Source organism: Gymnoscopelus microlampas (genome assembly GCF_963454915.1).
Source record: "Gymnoscopelus microlampas genome assembly, chromosome: 3".
Taxonomy (NCBI): Eukaryota; Metazoa; Chordata; class Actinopteri; order Myctophiformes; family Myctophidae; genus Gymnoscopelus; species Gymnoscopelus microlampas.
In genome coordinates, this window is record NC_139940.1 from 6,707,962 (window position 1) to 6,724,851 (window position 16,890).

Consider the following 16,890-nt stretch of genomic DNA (forward strand, 5'->3'; position numbering starts at 1 on the left):
GGACATTAAGCACGCAATGACACCTTTTCGGGTTATTCAGTTTTTTTAGGGCGATCTTAGAGATCTTAGTTGGGCAGGCGACCGCCTGCCCTGCCTCTACAGTGGGTACGCCACTGATGGGAGCTATGGTAACGGTCCACAGAGAGATGGTATACATCTCTCCTGTCCTAATCAGGCCAGGCGTCCCCTCAAACGTCCGCTAGTGATTTATGAAGCCCACGCTATCGTCAGGACACCCCTCGGACAGCCGGTGGTTGAATGAGGACATACTGTATGGCTGTACATCTCACCATGAATCATATTTGGCAGGGGGCCAGAGAAAATGTGTCCGTGCATGTGTGCCATATGTACACACACCGACTTCAACATTAATCTTAGTTACTGCCGAATTGCGCAAACCGGGAGTGATTACCGCTGACATGGATGATCATTTTTACCATAACGAACACATTTACTCTTAGCCAGCAGTTTAAAATCTCATTCAGTGTCACCCGCTTTGGCCCTGGGAATACATTTCACTATGGTCCCTGGTGTCGCTAACTTCACATTTCTCATTAGAGCTATATACCCATAATAAGTTGTATTCACAGCGGGTGTGTCGCTGAGTGGGGTAAAAATGGATTTGAAACATGAAGTGGTTGGTGGTGTCTAGTGTGCTTCTGCATTTAGCTAGTGAGCTGGTCATTATTGAGAAATAAACGGTGATTAGACCCCTCTGCTTCACGTCGGGTTCTGAGGATCACACTGTCTGGGTTTTTATTTCTCGATAATGACCATCTCACTGTTCATTATCCTTGCATAACTAGCACATCATCTGCAGTGGTTGGATAGGACAGCACATAGGGTGTCGTTTTACTGTAGTTTGGACATAATTGCATTTACCTCTCTGTGTCGGGAGAGACATAAAATGTAGCTTTAAATTAAAGACCACGTTTTTGCATCAATCTCAGTATGTGGACTGTATGTTGTTGTGTGAGTCTTGGTGTGTGAGTAGCTCTGCTACCAGCCACTTAATTAGGGTTGGGATCTGCTATTTGTCTTGTGTCTCTCTTGTCTTGTCAAGCACAAATGGAGAGCTGGTAGCAGCCTGACGTGCTTGTTAAGAGCATCTGCTAAGTGCCTAAATTGTAAATTGTTAACCAATTTCAACCTGCCGTCCATATTTTGGGTGTTGGTCATTATAGTCAAAAATCAGCAAACATTGTCAAAGTTTTCAGAAATAATAGTGACAATAGCAGATCTACAATAATAAATGATTATAAGTTGTCTAGATGTATCTTTTGAAGACTTCAACTGGGTGTGCGTACGTGCGTGTTTGTTCGACTCTTATTGGAACAGGAATGTTTAAAACCGTACATCTGGCATCTGGCACATTGTCACACACCCTGTGTGTGTGTGTGTGTGTGTGTGTGTGTGTGTGTGTGTGTGTGTGTGTGTGTGTGTGTGTGTGTGTGTGTGTGTGTGTGTGTGTGTGTGTGTGTGTGTGTGTGTGTGTGTGTGTGTGTGTGTGTGTGTGTGTGTGTGTGTGTGTGTGTGTGTGTGACTGTGTGTGTGTGTGTCCTTGGAAGAGGAAAGAGCGTGTGCCACTGATTAAAAGTTTGTGAACAGGGCTCTGTCACTGTTTGAATATAAATGATGACATCAGAGTTAAAACCACAAAATGCAGCTGTAGTTGTTTTGTTTTACTGCATACTTTTTATGTTATGTTCTAAAGTATCTTTTATGTATGTCCATTTTTATATTTTATAACATCCTGGCTGGCACACACACACACACACACACACACACACACACACACACACACACACACAGTAATGACAGATGGAATTCAAGCACACACACTGGCAACTTCTCTCAGAGGAATTGCTATTTAGATGTTATTTAGTGTCAGTCGCACAAACAAACATCAAACTTACTCCACTGTTGAACACGTGGTAATTACCTCTTTCACTCACAAATGAATACATATAAAATATATGAGTAAATAATAAACACAAGCCAGAGGACATCATTCACAAACAACACATAAATACTCCCCAACGCTTTACCTGTAGCTAATAATAACACTGTAATAATGATGGAACACTAAACATGCACCCTGAGGCATGCTGGGAAGTCAGTCTCTCATCCAGTGCACACCCCGTGATGGTACAACACACACACACACACACACACACACACACACACACACACACACACACACACACACACACACACACACACACTTACAGCAAAGTTTAAAATAGAGTATTCATGAAAAAAGATGAAACGTGGAGATTGAAAAATGTTTTCCCAATGTTTTAAAATGTCTTGAAACCTTTCATCTATATTGACATGCCCAGAACAGAGAGGCCAGGTTGAAAGTGCTTAATTTGTCCAGCTGGGCAAAGATTTATATTCTTCTACAGGGCAATGCAGATCCTATGGTCCAGTGAGAGTGTACAAATAGAACCAAACAGGCATTGGTACACTTTCAGAGTTACTGAACTGTAAGGGTCCATTTGGAACCCCCTCAAGGAACCCTGTGGGTCCCTGGACCCCACTTTGAGAAACACTATGATCAATACTTGTGAGCCAGTAGGACACCTACTGGCTGACAAGAGGTACTGCATGAACATCGAAGTGCAATTCATTATCGGCCCAAACAGACATTTCAGAGCTCGCGCAGGAGAGACTTTTTTTCTTTCTTTTTTTTGTTGCCCTTTTTCTCCCCAATGTAGTCGTTATGCCAATTCATTCCTACCCACACACATTTTTTTTTTCTTCTGAAAATCTTTTATCCCACGATTTTGTAACCCTTTTTTTCACCCGATGCCAATTATCTAAGTGATCCTGGGCACTACACTCCCCCCACCAGCCTAGGGAGCCCCAGGGCCGAGCTCATGCCTCCTTCAATGCATGAGAGCCAACTGACCTTCTTGTCACCTGACAGGGGCGGGGCGAGTTTCCCCGGTAGGACGTAGCGCGTGGAAGGAACACGTTATTCCAACCAGTTCCCTTCCCCTCCATCAGGCGCCCCGGCTGTCATGGGGGAGGCAGTATAGCCACCAGGATTACTACATGTTTTTGTGAGGGTATTTTAACTACCCTAGGAGACACGGGGAGAACATGCAAACTCCACACAGAGTAGGCCCTTCCCCCCACACACACATTTGTGTTGTCACTGCTGTTGTATCCTACTCACTCACCTGCCAGAGGCAAGCCCCCCCCCCCCCCCTGGGACCTCTCTATAGCAACAAGCCCTCCGTTCTACTCCTCCCGCCCTACACTTCCTGCTGGCAGCAGGTGCCGCCCCAGCCCATAGGAGCATAGATATATATAAAGGCTAGATGACTCACCCGCGCTGCTGGCCAATGTGCCACATGGCGGCCATCTTGCCACAGTCATTCATAATATTATGTCTATGGTGCATGTACTTTGAAATAACCGTAGCGTGCTCAATTTTCATCCGATTTTCAAACGGTGTTGTAAACACCAAAGATGTGGTTATGATACTGCATTAATGTTATTAAAAAAAAAACATGATTATAATTATAGGTATGCGGTATCATAACCACATCTTTGGTGTTTACAACACACCAAACCGTTTGAAAATTGAGCACGCTATGGTTATTTCAAAGTACATGCACCATAGACCTAATGTTATGTATGACTGTCGCAAGATGGCCGCGGTTGAGCTGTACTTGCGACGCCCCCTTGAGCCATCTAGCCTTTATATATATATCTATGCATAGGAGTACATGTTGTGACACATAGATATGTCACCCTTCGCACCCCCGAATACGGGCGGACGCACCGCGGTGGGTTTGAACCTCGGTGGTGGGCCAGTGTTGATTTCGTCGAGTAAAAGTACGACGAAAAATGTTCGTCGGCTACCTTTTTTCACTGACGAAAAGTAAATAAAAACTAAATAAAAACTAAGCTATGATGACTAAAACTAAGACTAAATATATTGACAATTTTGTCAACAAATAAAAACTAGACTAAAATGTTAGTGAGGGACTATAGTGGAGAAGAGATCCAGTAGAACTAAAAGTCTCATCTTGTGTTTGGTTGCGCTCGGGTGTTGCGCTCTGAAAATAGCAGATCTACAAGTTCACAACGCGTCGCGCTGCGACGCGTTGTGAGCTTGTAGATCGGCTATTTTCAGCGCGCAACCACGTGTAAAATCTACCATTACGACGACGCTATCAAGGCACCGCCAAAATAAGTTTTAATCGACTAAATCAATTGTAGATTTAGTCGACTTGACTATAATCTTATGATATTTAGTCGACTAAAACTAGACTAAGAGTAAAACATCTCAGATGACTAAAATATGACTAAAACTAAATGGAATTTGATTCAAAAGACTATGACTAAAATCTAATCAAAATTTGCTGTCAAAATCAACACTATGGTGGGCAGCTACTTTACTATTGCGACCCCCGAGCGTTGCAGCTTTATATTTTGAAGTGTCCGTTTCACAGATACAATATGGTCTTTTCATCCCTTGTCACACTTCATACCTTAGTATTAGTACTCATGCTTTTAGTTTTGTTTCTTATTTGTTTTTATTCTGCTAAGAACTTTGAATTGCATTTTTGTAAATAAAGTTGTACGCTTGTACTTCGCACATTATTTAAAATCTTCACACTGTTACTGTTTATTTTTGCTTTGCCTCCATAGCCCAATGTCTGTTATAATTGAAAAAAGTGTTTTTAAAAACTGAGCTTATGATTTAGACTGACTTTGAGGGGGTGGGGGGTCGTTAGTTACACACACACATTTCCTGTCATTCTCTCTGTTCTTGGCTTGGTGCAGAGGCAGTGGAACTGGAGGTTCAGATAAGAACTGCTATTTATCCTACCTGTGTGTTTGTGTGTGTGTGTCTGTGCGCGCTCGCAGACACACATGAACAAGCACACCGACACCTAAAAAACATGTCTTTTCACACGCGCACGCACACACACACACACACACACACACACACACACAGTAACACAACCTGCACGCACACAAACAACCCATGTAGTAACACACATGCAACACAAACATTGGTTTATGGTGTAGTTTGGTGTGTGCGTGTGTGTGTGTGTGTGTGTGTGTGTGTGTGTGTGTGTGTGTGTGTGTGTGTGTGTGTGTGTGTGTGTGTGTGTGTGTGTGTGTGTGTGTGTGTGTGTGTGTGTGTGTGTGTGTGTGTGTGTGTGGTCCATGGGGAAGTCCATGTTCCTTCCTGTTTCTCACACCCGTCTACAGACACAACCCTTCCTCTCTCTCTCTTCCACTCTTCTTCTCTCTCTTTCTCATTCTGTCTCGCAGACACACACACACACACACACACACACACACACACACACACACACACACACACGCACACACACACACACACACACACACACACACACACACACACACACACACACACACACACACACACACACACACACACACACACACACGCTGCTGTTGTTAACAGAGTATAAAACATACAAATCATTTTCATATGTTCTAAGCAGTTTGTTGAATGTTGTTTTGTATAACTTTTGTTAGGATATATTTGGTATCCCAACCTGACAATGTATTTACTGTTTAATTAAGAGCTGGAGACGCCCCTGTTTCTGAACAAACACTCTATAGCAACGATTAATATCAGAATATTTACCTTTAACTTTTTAACAAAACTTTGCAACCAAACATAAAACATAAAATGTCTTGTCTTTTAGTTCTACTGGATATCTTCTCCACTATAGTCCCTCACTAACATTTTAGTCTAGTTTTTATTTGTTGACGGAGTTTTAGACATCATAGCTTAGTTTTTATTTCGTTTTTATTTCGTCATAGTTTTAGTCGACGAAATCAACACTGCGACGATGTCGATGATGATGATGATGATGATGATGATGATGATGATGATGACGTTGTCCTTCCTCAGATCCTGTCCTTCCTGTCGTTCGTGCTGGAGGAGGTGGTCACCAGCTGTATGAACTGCACGGCGCTCTACTTCTTTGAGTTTGTCAGCTGTACGGCCTTCCTCTTCACCCTCCTCCTCCTCATCCTGCTCTCCACCCCCCTGCACACCAGAGTGGGCATCGACTGCTGGGCCAAAGTGGTATGCTGTGTGTGTGTGTGTGTGTGTGTGTGTGTGTGTGGGGGGGGGGGGAGACCATTTTCCTCGTTCTCAGAAGAGAAATGGTTGTTTTATTAAAAAATATATATATTTTTAGAGATACGTTTACAATTAGGTAAAGATTCAGGTTGGGGTTTGATTGATTGATTGATTTGAATTCTTACTTCAGACATTTAGGCTAAAAATATTGCACGAAAAAAATGTGTCCTATTCATTCAATGAATCAACAACAAAGTATATCAGCATAAGTGTGTGTGTGTGTGTGTGTGTGTGTGTGTGTGTGTGTGTGTGTGTGTGTGTGTGTGTGTGTGTGTGTGTGTGTGTGTGTGTGTGTGTGTGTGTGTGTGTGTGTGTGTGTGTGTGTGTGTGTGTGTGTGTGTGTGTGTGCACTCCAGGACTTTGTGTACACGCTTGTGATTGCTGTTCTGTTCCTGGTTGCCTCTATCACATTCGCTGGGAAAAACGAAGGGACCGCCATGGAGCAATCTGCAGCGGTGAATATACATTCAGATTATCCACCTCATATTTAAATGAACTGTCACATTCAGATTAACTATAATATTGTAGCGTTGCTGTCGTTGCTGTCGGGTGTCCAAACCTTTTTTTTTTTTTTTAAGATATGTTTTGGGCTTGTCTGCCTTTATTGCGACCGTAGGTCGCACTTACTACAGAAAGCTGCTCCAGGTGTCCGTCCGTCACTCCGTCACTCCGTCACTCCGTCACACTTTTGCCCTGCTCATATCTCCGCACCCATTGCCCCGATCCATGCCACATTTTGCACACCCACTCCTTACCTGCCAAACTACACCCTCCAAGGACCCCCGGAGCTCCAGGGACCCCCAGCTGCCTCGGGGACCCCCAAGTGTAAAAAATGAGCACATGTGGACAAATTACCAAATGACCACCCCAACAGGGCTGCTCACGGGGCATTCCCGGGGACCACCCACTCCTGGTGCTCCAGAACGGATGCAAAAGTGGTGGCGCCCCCAGTGGAGGACCCCCTGCCACTGCAGCTCACATAAAATGCCGTAACTCGGGGGCTTGCCCCCCACAAACAATCCCTCACAGCTAACCCCACATTTAGACCACCAAACAAAACTATCCATTGCCCACACAACTAGGAACCAATCGCCGTTACAGCCCTCTTCTGTATACATGTGACCTACGGTCGCTTATCTCCCGATTAGGGAGTCTTACTGGTAGATAGTACAGTATAGATTGACAGGAAACATGGAATGTGTAGGGAGTGACACGCATCAAAGGTCTGTGGGGCTGGGGAATCGATAGCTTGTAGATCAGTTATTTTAGGCAAGTGACATCTGCCATTCTACACAGAGGATAAATTAGGCTTCAGGGTTAGTGGCTATTGCTCTTGTCTCCTATTGTCTATTGCTATCTTTCTGTCTCTCTGTTAGCCAGTGTAGAGCTAATAATAATAATAATAATAACTTTAACTTATATTGGGCCTTTCAAGAGACCCATTCGACGCTTTGCATCAGGGGTGATGCAACTTAGATGATGGAGAGGGCCACTATATTTCCACACTCACTCCACATTGCATATACTGTCGGGCAGACACCTCTTATCTCTGTATGTTAACTTTTTTCGTTAATGAATGCAGTACTTTGCCATTCTTTGTCACGCAAAATTAGCCGATATTGTAGATCTGCTATTTTTGCTATTTTGGAATTGTAATCCTGATTTTTTTTTTTGTGCTATTTTTTTAATTGGAGTCCTGAAAAATAACATTTTCATTTTTATTTAAATGCATTTAGTTATACTTATAATAATATTATGAACTTAAATACAAATGTATTGGAAAAATACAATAGAATTGTAATACTAGTCATTAAGCTACTACTAATATAGTATAGTATAATATGAAGTAATTAAAGCGGGTCATGTTTGCATGTTTGGAATCGTAACAGCTGAAATCAATAATATATCAGTATTCCGATATTAACCTGCGGGCCGCATTAAGTAAAGGTGGGGGCCGCATGTGGCCCCTGGGCCGCCACTTGCCCATGTATGCTTTACATCAACAAATAGATAAACAAACTAGCTTGCGTGGAAAAAGGTGTCTCTTCAGTGCGGACTTAAAAGAGTCCAGTGTTGGCGCCTGATGAATGTCCATGGAGAGAGAGTTCCAGAATCCTCTCCCCGACACCCTGGAGGTGTGTTTTTAGAGGTGTGTTTTCTAACCTGTGTGTATCTGTGTGTCTCCCAGGCGTTCGGCTTCCTGTCCAGTGTGGCGTTCTTTGTGGACTTTGGTTTGTTCCTTAAAACAAAAGGTTTTCCTTTTAAGAAATCCGCCAAAGCGGCACAGAACGACGGAACTCCAGTTGCACCCGAAGCACAGGCACTGAACTCCGTGGCCAATGGCAATGCAGAATGAAATACACACACACACTCACACACGGCACAAAACACGCACACGCACACGTACACGCACACGCACACACACACGCACACACATACACACACACATACACATTCACATTCACATTCACATTCACATTCACATTCACATTCACATTCACATTCACATACACATACACATAGACGCACACATACACATACACGCACACAGACACATACACATACACATAGACGCACACAGACACACTGAGACTACTATGTTCCACGGGAACATAGAATATTTCTAGAACGGAATCTCATTGGAAGATTCATCCTGATAACAGAACCAAGCAACGTCTCCTGAAACATTTCTGGACCATGTTTTATCAAACATTAAGCCGTAAATAGCCGATCTACAAGCTCACAAAGCGCCATGTCTGTTGCGTTGCGTTGTGAACTCGTAGATCGGCTATTTCCCGCGAAGAGATTTGGCGTAGAGAGAAATACTAACAGACCTAGCATAGAGCCCTGGGAGACCCCTGGTCAACTACGCATATAGGGTTCAAGTGGTTTTTAAGTCCACAAACTATTGAATATAGTGGTCATGACAATCAGTTTTTAATAGCTTTTTAGATTACGTTTTTAAACCCAATGAATATACTACTTTTTTTAAAAATCTATATTTTTTAATATGCCGAAGTTTGGAAACTGTACTGTGATCTATTGTAGGTCAGAGCCTGTAAAATCCTGCCTCTCTAAATAACAAATATAAATGTTGTTTTACATTTTCTCAGTGAAATGTGGCCCTGCTTTTACATGGCAATACATTCCCATGTTTGTTTGCATGAAGCTACCAAGCTGAGCACAGCTTTTCTCCCTTGAACGTTTAATAAACTAAATTTGAATACATGAATTTTAATGCAAATGAAATATCCACGTGTGGATTTCACTGTCATAGAATTAGTACAAAATATATACAATAAACACAAAGAACCCGAAACAGTATCCAGTTGGGTGTCTGTAAAAAGTCTTAAATAATTGTAAATTCATATTTATTTTATAAAAGGCCTTAAAGGGTATTGAATTAAATTCATTTGTTTTAAGTCGATTTATTCCCAATCTGTGTGATTGAGTTGTGCCAAGTGATAAACTAAAAGACCAAATATGATAGAGGCAGATTGTTTTTTATTATGCGCAAAGATCCAGTTTAGATTAAGTCGTGACCACAAGAGACTTATTTCCTTTCTGCTTCTGTCCGATTCAGTCAAGCAAGGTAACAATCTGCTCGAGTGAAAAACCAACTATTCAGCGTGGTTAAAATCTGAATGTCGCCCCAGGCCCAGCTTAATGTTGCAAATGTTTCCAGCTTCTGTCTTCTCAAGTTATTAATACTGCTCCTTTTCAAGAGCATGCAATGATCAATCTCCAGTACATATTTCAGTTTATATTAATATCATAACAGTCTGAAGTACATATTTCCGTTCATATTGACACCATAACAGTCTCCAGTACATATCCCAGTTCATATTAACATCATAACAGTCTCCGTTACATATCCCAGTTCATATTGACTTCATAACAGTTTTCAGTTCATATTAACACCATAACAGTCTCCACATTCTAGTTCTGTCCTTAGAAACCACTTGACTAACAGGTTCGTTCTGTGTTGTTGTGGTCAAGCCACTCCCTCCTCTCACATGTAAACAACGAGACATCACATCCGCACATCTGGTTTTTGTGATCGCCTTTTTATAATTCGTTTTAAAAACTGTGGAGACGGAGATCCCCTGTTCACTGTATAGAAGAAGTGTGTGGGTGTGTGTGTGGGGTCTGTCATGACAAGATAACCATTATATTTAGTGTCTTCAATCAGAACATCTTGTTCATGTACATTTAAAAGGTTTTTCCTGTGCTGTCACATCAAAGCATATTTCTATTGTTGAACCTAGTTTGCTTTGATCCTCCAGGTATACTGTCAGTGCAATGTTTATCTTCATATCGTCACATGTTTATCTGTTTTTATCAACATTCGATCAATGCCAATACTGTATAACAGCTGATTAATTATGCTTTCTAAAGGTTCATGCCTCTATAAATTCTAGGAATCTATCTGGCTGTGTATCATGTCTCTGTCTTATCTGTCCCGGTTCTGCGCCCATATATGGAGACGACTGACGTCAGTAATGACATCATAAATTACTCACAACGGAAACGTTTGTTTGATCCCCAAACATCCTGCTGTCCATGTAATGACATTTCTTCTCATACAAGCTCTGCATTATCAGCTTGTCTGTGTTACTGCGCTGAAGTTGATCAGTGTTTTCAGGTTTCGGTACCCAGCATCGACCCCTCCTTATTCCTCTCTCTCCCCCTCACTCCCTCTCTCTCTCTCCCCCCCATCACCTCTTTCTCTCCCTCACTCCCTCCCGTTCTCCATCTCTCCCTCTGTCTCTCTCTCGTTGATCAAGCTCTGGTTTGTCACCCTCCAACAGTGGCAATTTGCGCTGGCGTCGGGCATCTCCATATTGGCCATATATGGGTTGTGCATCAGACATGCCTATATTTTGTCCAGGCAAACTCAACTATACAAACTAGATTTTCAGTAGTGTCTCTTTTTACCAACTTGGATCAATGGCAACAATGGACATCAGCTAATTATACTTTGTAAACGTTAAACCTTGTAAACATGCCATGCATTTCTGCTATGTCATAGTCTAGAAACTAGTTGGTGAGAATGAAAACCCAGAACCACTCAGACCGACATAGATCAGGCCACCATTGGAATTTTGTTGTTGTTTTTAAGATTTGGTGGGTGTAAAGGTTATTGGAATAGGTCCATTTGGTCGTTTCCAGATGTTTTGAGTCCGGAGTGGCAAGCTGGTAATTCAAACTATGCCATTTTTTTGTTTGTTTTAGTCTTTTGACTCCCAGAAACCACTGGAATAATACTTTCAGACATATAAGAATATAAGCCTGTATTTGGAGATATAAATCCTCTTTTTCACATTGTTTTGTTGTGTACATGATGTTTTTTTTGCTAAATGTCTGCCATGTTGTATGAATGAAATATGCTGTAAAACCAGCCTGTGTTGAATGAGTCAAACCTCTCTGGTGTTTTTTTTATGAAGGAAACATTTACTTTAGTCAGTGATCCTACGTCATTTAGGCTAACTGTGAACATTGATCTTATTCCAGACTGTATTTAACTTAACCACTGAAGCCCTATACATGACTAGCGAAAATAGACGATCTACAAGTTCACAGCTTGTAGATTGGCTATCTTCCCTATTTTGGGAATGTTTTAACATTTTATGTTGTTTTATTTTTAAATAAATGTTGATAATAACCTGCCCAGAATAGAACCACCAGGTTATGTTGTTACAGATTTATAAAAGTACATTATCTCGTGTATGTTATAGAAACATGACTTCTGTTAACCTGGTGAGTTTACATTTGATACCTTTGTCTGCACAAGGAATAGATCAAAAGCAAAGAAAAACTGAATGAATTGTAAAAACAAAACAAAAAAATAGAGGCATGTGTCAGGGAGGTTTTCATGAAGCACTCTTTATTAAAAGATGATTTTTAAATGCTTCCACTCTTAGTATTTGAAGAGCAGTACTCTAATGTTGTGTCTATGTCCTTAAACTCTCAGGGTAGCACAGATTATTGCCATGAGCCCTCTGCATATTTATTGTAGCATTTTAAGAGACATTTTATCTCATTTTGTGTAGCTTTTCTTACCCTGAAGAATGAATCCTGAAATACACGTTCACAAGTCAATCAGTGTCCTGCTGGTGACATCTGGTGGTCATATCATGGTACTGCCTTTCCCACTGCCAGACTAACTATAGTAAAGAAACATTGAGAATAGAATACTGTTCTAAACTTAATCATTCCACATTTATCTTAATGTTTACTTGTCACAACGTTATTTATCAATCGTAATCAACAGCCTGGGGCTGGAGCACTCACTGACACGTAGTAGGCCGATCAAAACAAATGTTGCTCAGATTTACTCCAGAAAGTGGCACAAATGACTAAAGAAGTAATAAAATAAAGAGTGCTGAGATCATGCAAAAAAAACGACAGAAAGTAAATGAGAAGAAAAGGTGATGCGTTAGGCATTGATTGACCACTTAGATTTGAGCTATATAGCGTACTGTACAAGGAACAACGTTCTTAAAACAAGCTCACTTTGTGCCGCACTGCGAGCTTGGAGGCCTACACCTGCTATTTTTTTACTTTCTTTTTTTTTACTTTTTTTTTACACAAATGTTCTCTTCTGGGGGTCCTTGGCACAAAGAAAACAGCTAGACATCCATATAAACACATCAGAAATGTTTCTTGTTTATTAAATAATCTATGACAAACGGCTTTAACATCATTCCACAATATGTATTTATTTATTTTTTACAGTACTGAAGTAGATAGATTTCTTGTTTATCAAATAATACATGGCAAACGGCTTTAACATCATTCCACAATATGTATTTATGTATACATTATATACTGTACTAGATTGATAGACAAACAGACAGACACTGAGACAGATAAGATATTACTTTTTTTATTTTCCACATTCGCTCCAGCCATATTTTGATGTTTGTTTCTCAAAATTCAAAACCTTGGTTAGGAAACTCTAATTGATCCTGTTTACAAAACCTTGCATTGTGGACCTATCTTTGAGTAAATGTTTCTGTTACGCACCTGAGGTCGTAAGGTCATTTTATGCTTGTACTGTGTGTGTTTTAATCTAGGTATGTAGGATTGTGTGTGTGTGTGTGTGTGTGTGTGTGTGTGTGTGTGTGTGTGTGTGTGTGTGTGTGTGTGCACGCGTGTGCTTGGCTGATTGATTGATTGAATGAGTGAGTGAGTGATGTTGCAGGATGAAGCAGGGAGCTGGTTGGTTCCAGTCTTTGGAGAGGGAACTTTAAAAGGCTGGTTTTCCACAGCACCTGTGTTCTCTCCTCTCTCCACTTCCTGCAACACTGCCAGTCAATATGTTGCACTTGTAGAATGTTTGTTAGAAGTCTCTGTGTTTTTAACTGCCTGGGTTTGTAGGGGTGGCTAGTCTTTCAGTTGATCTTGTTTTTCTCCTGTGTTTGGTTAGGTTAGTGTTTCTTTTGATTTGGTAGATTGTTTTGACTGTAGCCCACTCTGAAGTCACCGTCTTTTTAAGAAAACCCATAAAATGGCTGAACCTTCGTTCTTGCTGGTGGTTGTTTGGAAGCTGGGAAGAGAGGAGTTCCATTTCAACATGTTACACCATGGTTACCCCTATAGGCAGTTTCATTTTAGAATCACTGGTCTTAAAGACTGAAAATATCATGAAATGTTGGAGCATTCATTTACAGTAGATCTGTGGTTCTCAACCATTTTAAGCCATGGCAAGGTTTTGTGTATGGCCAATACTAATAAAGTATTCAATCAATCAAGTCACTATTTTTGTAACATTCTGAAAAATCCTGGAAAATCATGAGATAATTTAAATAATTTTGACAACGAAAATCTTCTTTTATGGGGATAAAAGAAGATTTTTGTTGTCAAAATTATTTAAATTATCTCATGATTTTCCAGGATTTTTCTGAATGTTACAAAAATAGTGACTTGATTGATTGAATACTTTATTAGTCAGAAACGTATAGCGACACGTGTGCAGTAAGACACAACGCTAAAAGGACAATTCCATTGTGGTCCTATGTATTCAATTCATCAACATGGCATACAAAATGAACACAATAATACCTGAGGGTCCCTGGACCCCACTTTGAGAAGCACTGATTTAGAACACACACACACACACACACACACACACACGTGTTGTGAGCGTGTAGATCTGCTATTTCTTGGCAAAGAGGTGTTTGGTGTGGAGGGGAAAAAGAGCAGACCAAGAAAAAAAAAAGTTAAATCTGAAACACAATTTTATACAATATAGAGGGGGGTCCCTGCTTCATCTCTCTCTCAGCTAGGGCGTCCTTGGCCTGAAAAAAAAGACCCCTGCCTTAAAGTAAGGAAAGTGCTCACATGGAGGTCTCTGAGCCTGAGGCCCCTGTTCCACCAGGGTTGAACCGGTTCTGTTCTTTTTTCCCGCCTAATTTTGAACCAGTTCAGTGTTTCCAGAGAAAATGAATTGGTTCAGAACCGTAAAAGTTGGTTCGGAACTGGAACCAAAAAATACTAGTTTTGGAAACCAAAGTGGCCCTGTCAATATTCTACAGGTTGTAAGATGCAGATTTTATATAAACAATATAGCAAAAGCAAGCGAAACATCATCATAAAAAAATAAATGGGGACACTGTCATTGACGATTGAATTTATAATATGTTCGACACATTGCTGGCCAGGCCTGGAAATTGAAACTGAGGCAACTGTCCCCAGTTGGCTCTCTATAACCATTCAGCTGTGAATGTACAATGGTTCTGCTTAAAACTGGTGGAAACGCGGGCCAGTTCGCGGCCGGTTCCGTGAAAGTGGCCTGAATGGCATGGCCAGTGTGTGGAAGTTCAACTTACTGTACACTGACATATCAAGCAGCTTCTTCTCTGCGACTGCAGAGTCCATTCTCCTATATGGCTGTGAATGCTGGAACCTGAAGCCTGCCCTGCCCTACTCTAACGCTTAACCCATGTAGACCTGAGGCCGATTCTAAAAACGCCTTCTAAATCCTGACCTAAGTTTTCTGAAAAACCTCAAATATGTATTCAAAAATTACAAAAAATATATGTTGCTACTGTAGCCTACATAGCAACAAGGGGTTCCTGTCTTGGGCATAGTATAGTATAGTTACAAATAGCGGTTCCCGCCCAAAATGGGTTAAACTTTTGCAGCTCGAAGCCCAAAAGAGAAGTTTGATGTTTCTTTGGGACCCAAAACAAATAAATATATTGTGAATTGATTATGAATAAAATAAAATAATCAACTTCTCTTTTGAAAATGTCAGTATTTTTAGTTTTTTTATTTAAGTAAGAGTAATTGATAGAAAATAAGTAATTTTTTGGGTGAACTACTCCTTTAAACTACATTGTGACACAAACCGGATACAGTGTACAGTAATTATGTTCACACAAAAAAAGTAGTGCCATGACATTAGGCATCCAGTAGGTGGAGCTCTTTGTCAACCTGAAGTGATACACAGTTTGTAAAAACTACAACATTAATACACATACACCAGTAAATTTAACAGTTTGTCTGAATGTCAAAACGTTGCCTATAAGAATAAATCCTGGATCAATAAAAAGAGACGAAAGAACCTGTTTTATGAGTGTGTGTGTGTGTGTGTGTGTGTGTGTGTGTGTGTGTGTGTGTGTGTGTGTGTGTGTGTGTGTGTGTGTGTGTGTGTGTGTGTGTGTGTGTGTGTGTGTGTGTGTGTGTTTGTTTGAGTGAAACCACTCCCCCCCCCCCCCCCCCCACACACACACACACACACACACACACACACACACACACACACACACACACACAGTGCTGAACCATGAGTCATAGTTCCCAGCCTCTCCTCTCTTCCTCAAACCTCGCTCCATACCTCATACCTCTCTCTCTCCCTCTCTCTCTCTAATCCAAACAAACATTTCTCCTCACTCCTTCCATTCCTCTCTCCCTCCCTCCTCTAATGATAGAACAACTCTGTTTTTATGCTTCTTTGTACGATGGTGTTGCACGAAAACAGCCAATCTTGTAGATCTGCTATTTTCTAAATCTTCAAAACCTTTGGCCTGTAATATTGTAATGAGTTTTGACCTGAATAGGGACACCAGGTTGAAAGTGGTTAAGCAGTATCGTCATCACACTAGAGGGAGAACTGTTGTTTACCCAATTTCCATCAGAATGTTATACAAGCAAAGTAAATACAGTCCTTTTGCACAACTTACTGCTTACTTACACAGACAGTTGCAGACATTATTCTTCCAGTCAACAGGAAGTATAATGTTTCAGTCAAATTCACCTTCAAAATGCCTTTAAAGAAGTATGTTTTGGTTGAGCTGATCTTCATCAGGCATCTCTTTAAAAAAGTTCAACATTTCAAACCAAAACTTCTGTAATTCTTCAATTACTGTAAGTGAAGACGTGTGTGCGTACGTGCGTGTGGTCTTGTGTGTTCAGAGTGTTTAGAAACTAGCAGTGAACCACAGACTTGAGTAAATATGAGTAACAGTAATCACCAGTAAATACAGGCCACACCCAACAGCCCTTCTTCCACTCTGCTTAAAGGGACATTTCACCAACAAACAGCTCATTTAAAAAAGGGCCTTTAATTGATAATGTGCAACACATCCAGCTTTAATCAGATTGAATAAATGTTGTTCTTTTAACATGCATAGAAAATCAACACTAAAATCAACTCCTGAATATATTCTTCATAAATAAAAACTAAATCACGTCATCACCTCTCTCCCCATCACCAGTACAAAGTACAAACCCAC

At 40.9% G+C, this 16,890-nt stretch overlaps 1 protein-coding gene across 3 annotated transcripts in view; it reads left to right on the forward strand.

Moving 5' to 3' along the window:
* cmtm6 (CKLF-like MARVEL transmembrane domain containing 6) overlaps positions 1-11,564 on the forward strand; it is a 33,653-nt gene extending 22,089 nt beyond the window's left edge. Inside the window, exons 3-6 of one of the 3 annotated variants that reach the window (XR_014600451.1) lie at positions 5,915-6,091; positions 6,505-6,603; positions 8,337-10,014; positions 10,078-11,564. Coding sequence is in view for 1 of the 3 variants with exons in the window: in XM_084052529.1 (XP_083908655.1) it covers positions 5,915-6,091; positions 6,505-6,603; positions 8,337-8,504 (444 nt within the window). In the remaining 2 variants the exon portion in view is untranslated. Of the gene's footprint in view, positions 1-5,914; positions 6,092-6,504; positions 6,604-8,336 lie in introns of all 3 variants that reach the window. The other 2 variants (XR_014600452.1, XM_084052529.1) reach the window with 2 other exon arrangements.
* The last annotated feature ends 5,326 nt before the right edge of the window (positions 11,565-16,890 follow it).